This window comes from Mangifera indica, chromosome 4, assembly GCF_011075055.1.
Source record: "Mangifera indica cultivar Alphonso chromosome 4, CATAS_Mindica_2.1, whole genome shotgun sequence".
In the NCBI taxonomy this organism is placed as follows: Eukaryota; Viridiplantae; Streptophyta; class Magnoliopsida; order Sapindales; family Anacardiaceae; genus Mangifera; species Mangifera indica.
This window is the reverse complement of record NC_058140.1, coordinates 7,634,529-7,639,852: the sequence shown is the minus strand read 5'-3', so window position 1 is coordinate 7,639,852 and position 5,324 is coordinate 7,634,529. Positions and strand designations below refer to the sequence as shown.

The 5,324-nt window shown below is 33.8% G+C and overlaps 1 protein-coding gene across 1 annotated transcript; it reads right to left on the bottom strand.

The window, feature by feature from the left end:
- Nucleotides 1-2,656: 2,656 nt before the first annotated feature.
- On the bottom strand, nucleotides 2,657-4,276 carry LOC123212674 (2-(3-amino-3-carboxypropyl)histidine synthase subunit 1). Its single transcript, XM_044631806.1, has one exon. It carries the CDS (start codon nucleotides 4,228-4,230, stop codon nucleotides 2,881-2,883), a length of 1,350 nt encoding a protein of 449 aa, XP_044487741.1. The 5' UTR covers nucleotides 4,231-4,276; the 3' UTR covers nucleotides 2,657-2,880.
- Between the last annotated feature and the right edge of the window lie 1,048 nt (nucleotides 4,277-5,324).

The window sequence follows — 5,324 nt, the reverse complement described above, 5'->3', positions numbered from 1 at the left end:
AAAAATAAAATCAAATACATATCTATACATAATGACAGATAAAGTACATCATACATATATGCACATACAAAGATGAAAAATAGAAAACAATAAAAAAGGAAATGACAAAAGGTAAAAAATAAGATTTCGGTATCTTAAAATGCTGAAAATAAAAAAACGGAACTGAAATTCAAATTCTATACTTTGAAATACCTTAAAATATCAATAATCGAAAAATTCTTCAAAAATCTGAAAAATACGAGTCGATATATCCTAAAATGGTGAAACTCAAAAAAACGAAACTGAAATTTGAATTCTAAATGTTGAAATACCCTAGAATGACAATAATTAAAAAATTCTTTAGAAATCTGAAAAATACGAGTTGATATATCATAAAACGGTAAAATTTTAAAAAACGAAAATGAAATTCGAATTCTATACCTTGAAATATGTAAGAATGTTACTAATCGAAAAATCATTCGAACATCTGAAAAATACGAATCGATATATCATAAAAAGCAAAATTCAGAAAAACGAAATTGAAATTCAAAAATACGAATTAATATATCCTATAAAAAAAAATCGAAATATTGAGTTGAAATTACGTCATTACATCGTAAAATATGCCCAAAAAACACAAAATTCGAAAAAACGAATCTCAAACTTGAAAACTACATATAGAAAAACCTTAAAACAGAAAAAACAGATATAAAATTCGAAAACTACACGTTGAGAAACCCTAGGTAAGAAAATTTTTAATTTGCCCCGTAAAGAAATTCCTATCACAAACAGGTCCAATATTTTCCCTGGCCCCTCAGCAATTTTCTAATCTCTTAGCGCCCCTACAGTTTCAAAAAAGCAAATTTCCGCCCAACCTATGGTATACACGGCAACAGCCCACTGTCACGTGGCAAATTTCAGAAAAGCCCACCGTGGACTAAGGACTCTTACCCAGCTCCCTAATGTTTTGAAAACGCTAATTAACCCCCCTAACCTATGGTCAATCCCTCCTGATCGTGGGAGAAATCGTTTGACCATAGGAAACATTGTTCCCACGGTCGAACTGCTGATTGCTTCGGAAGGATTTTTCAACCAAAAATTCCCCATTTCGGCCTTCAATTTCAATACAAATCAAATCTACATAGCCTATAACACAAAAACCCTCAACCAATTCAACGAAAACAACTAAGAATCAAAACATTTCAAGCATTGTTCGAAATCGAAACCCTAAAGTTTCAAACTGCAAAATCTCACTCAGATCTCAATAATATGAATAATAACTTGATTCAAACATGATGACAGAAGATATACTAACGTTCTTTACTATTTGTTGTTGTCGAAAAGCATGAAAATCGTCAAAAATCTAGGCAACCGTGAGACAGGAGAAAATTTCGGATTTTCCACTGTTTTTGAATAGTGAAATGCCCAAAGATTACTATGGGAACCGGGAAAATTTGTTGTGTTTATATATGAGGGCAGTTTCGACATTTCACAAAAGTTAGATATTTTTGCTTTAATCTGAATGTTTTGGATAATTTCACTTAAACCCCCTTAATTTTGACTATTTATTATAATTTCCCTTTTTATTATTATATTTAAATTTTTTATTTTACTTGATAAAAAATATTAAACAAAAATAATTGGAAAAAAAAATATTTAGGTCACTTTATATTGGTCACATATCATTTTTCAAAGGCAAAAGAATTTAGATATTTTACAAAACAAACACAAACACATAAAAACTTTTATTTAAAGTTTATTATTCAGACCCCAAACTAAGCATCATGCCGAATCGATGATTCAGATACTCTTTGTTATCACGTCATTTTTGTATTTTCAACTTTTTAAAAAATATATAAAGATTTATTAAAATGTCAGTATCGTACCGAGAATGATAGTTGCCACAAAGATTACTAGACTATCGGCCTTACTGCAAAGTCCAAAGGCTTTGGGGACTCCAACCAGTACAAGAATTAAAGCCCACTCCACTCGTCAACAATAATACTACACAATTTGACAATACTCCTTTTCCAATCTGGGTATCCCTATAATCACTAACAGAACGGTAGGTGATGCATGGATACACTCCCTACGTTCCCTCCAAAAATTGCCCCTAAAATGAATGAATCAACCCATAAACAAGCAATATCTTGGGGCCTATGTAATGTGCCCCACCAGACCTATATAAACACCATAAGGATTTTTGCCAGCCCCCATTTCCCAAATCCCAAGTCTCTTTCTATTGTAAATACTAGACTTCCCAGGCAATCCCGGCAGGATCTTTAACCTAAACTAAAAATGACAGCTATTCATCCTTTACCAAGTTTCAAATAGAGACATTTGACCTTAACAGTCAAGCTCTAATTTTAGCACCAGCCCAGTCAACAAAATTAATACTAGTGACCTCTTTATTGAAGTAATACGAAAACATTTCTATTTCATTCGCATCATCGTAGACTCAAAAAACCAGAGCATTCTGATTATTAAGTATAGTGATATTGAACATGAAGTTTTCACAGATTGAAAGTACGCATAAACATCCTAGGAAGGCATCTAGACCATGAAAATAATGTTATAAATAGTAAGGTGTAGCACCGACTGAAGATCTTAGATCCTAAGGAAAACAAGAATTACAACAGTATTCAATAGGAAATCAAGGAAGCTAAACACCGTCAAACACCATAAATAAGCAATTTCATTGTCTTCCTATAAAATAAAGACACATTTAGAAAAACGCTGCACCGTTTCTATATTGCAATCACAACATTAGAAACTACATATCTAAATAAAAAATTAGAATTAAGAGAATAAGCTTTCCGAATTTAATATATAGTAAGAATCTCCTCACTTGGAACAATTGATTTAGATATACAAACATTGTATTTCTTTGCCAACTATTCGTCAAGAACCAGCAACAGTTCCCATAACATTTCTCCGCACAGGGCAAGACAACTTCGCATAGGAAGAATTCCAATCCCCACCATCCTTAGCATAATAATCCATGGGATAATCTCCACCAAGAACTTCATCTTTACAACATTTCACATTCCCATTTGCACACCCACCACATGAATTGTCTTTACCACAACCTGAATTTACCAGCAAACTTCTTTCCCACCATCCAGGGATAAGCCCGAGCGCAATCTCAGCCTCAAAGGCAGTCAAAAGAGGCTTTCCAAAGGCATCACCCCAATCAATAGACAATCTAGGACAAGCTATTTGAATCCAAGCATCCACAGAGTCTTCAAACAAGGCAACCCTCCCCGGACTAATCTCTGACATCAAAACAACAATGTAATCAAACCCTTTCTCATTCATTTTTTCCTGCAATCTCTCCATAATCCTTGGATTCCCTTGCCTCCCCAAAGTCCCCAACACAATCCCCCAACTCGTTACCTCCTTAGCCTTTTCAATAGCTCTTTTTCTCGTCTCTCTCATACCCTTGTGATCGTACTCCTCTAAAAACAACTTCCCCATATAGGGATCATATCTAAATGCTTTAATCCTCGGATTTGCTATCATAAACGCCTCCAAATGAAAGCGACCATCCGCGATAAATACCACAATGCATTCCAATTCCGATTCCCATTCCGGAAAAGAAACTTTAGGGGCAGTACAACCTAGAACTTCACCTGCCGATAAGGGCTTCGATTGCGGAATCATTACTGTGAATCCGTGTCCTTCTAGTTCCGATTTCGCAGCCCTGATTGCCGACGCGAATTGTATTGTGCCTGCCAAGATAATTTTGACGCCATTAGGGTTATGGATGTTGAGTTTAACGGTGTCGACCAGATGGTTGACGTCAATTTTGATCTCGACGAACACGTAGAGGCAGGGTATTTTGGTGAAATCAACAGGGACCAAGCAACTGTGACCGTAGTGGATTAGAAGATCGGCATTTAACGCGGCGGCGGAGAGGTCATCGACGCAACACGCGCCGTAAGTGACGTCACCGAGAATGAAGCAGTGGGTGACGTGAGCAAAGGAGCTGAAGATGTCGGAGAGGATGAGAGAGTACATTAATAAACCTTCTGGAAGCTGAAGAGCCACGCGCTTTGCTCCCGTAGAACGGATGCGCCAGACGCACTTATGGATTTCGAAATTGTAGTTGTGAGGGAGAAGTGAGATGGCGGCATTGAGGGATTGATTGTTGAGGATGGAATCTGGAATTTGATTTTTCACGAAACGTTTCGGTATTGATTTGGGTTTCGATTGGGATAGTTGTTGATTGCTGTTGTTGGAGGGATCCATGGATCATTGCCAGGTTGTGTGTTATTCAAAATGTGGATTTTGTAGGGTTTTATATTGAAGGGGGAGGGCGGCTGCTCTGTAGGGGTTTTTTATTGGATATGTAATTACATTAAAGTCCATCTCAGTCTACACTAATATTATAAGAGCAATACTATGTGTATCCATTTTAGGTACATAAATGTATACACACTCATATGTATCATTATATGATTGGTTATTGTTTTATTCTTAATTCAAAATCATTCAATCACATGATGACACATATAAATGTGTACATATTTATGTACCCAAAGTAAGTACACATAATTTTATTGATATTATAATATATACAACTGATACTCAGCCTCAGCGTGTAGGCTTTTTCTTTTCTTTTACCATCGCTCATTTAAATTATTTTAAGAATATGAGGGTGTTATGGTCATTTTATTTTTATGATACTATTTAGAAGCATTAAGCACACAATAAATTTAAGATTCATCTTAACATATTGTTGTTTAATAAAATTAATATTATATTTCTTAAACTAAAGAGTATGTATAAATAATATATATTATTATGTAATTAGATATTATTTTATTATTAATTTAAAATTATTTAATCACATTATGATATACTATCATTTATGCACAAGTTTATGTTTATTATTTATGTATATAGTTTTATTATAAACTAAAATTCACTAGTTGAACGCATACAATTTTCCATCTTTGATACAAGTGAAAGAAAAGCGGTGTTTTAATAAAAATAAAAAAAATAAAATAGATAGGAATAATTGATTATGTGATAATTAATTTCTTGAGGAAATTAAATTAAATGTCCCACCAACATGGGGTTAAGCAAAAATACCCCTTTTTCAAAATCTTAAACAAAAATGTCCCAATTTTTTTTTTAAATACTAATAATACTCTTCACCGCTTCTATATAAACTCTCATTCTTATACTTTTTTTACACTATTCAAATTTTTATTTTCACTTAGTATCTAACACTATGGGTTTGTTCGGAAGGAAGAAAATTTGTGTTTTTCAGTTTGAGATGAAAAAACCAATCTGTGATAACAAAATATTTATATGAATCTTAATCAAAAACTGAATTT

Bases quoted from the DNA above. Each gene is read 5' to 3' on its own strand.
- LOC123212674 (XM_044631806.1), bottom strand. From the start codon at position 4,230: ATGGATCCCTCCAACAACAGCAATCAACAACTATCCCAATCGAAACCC.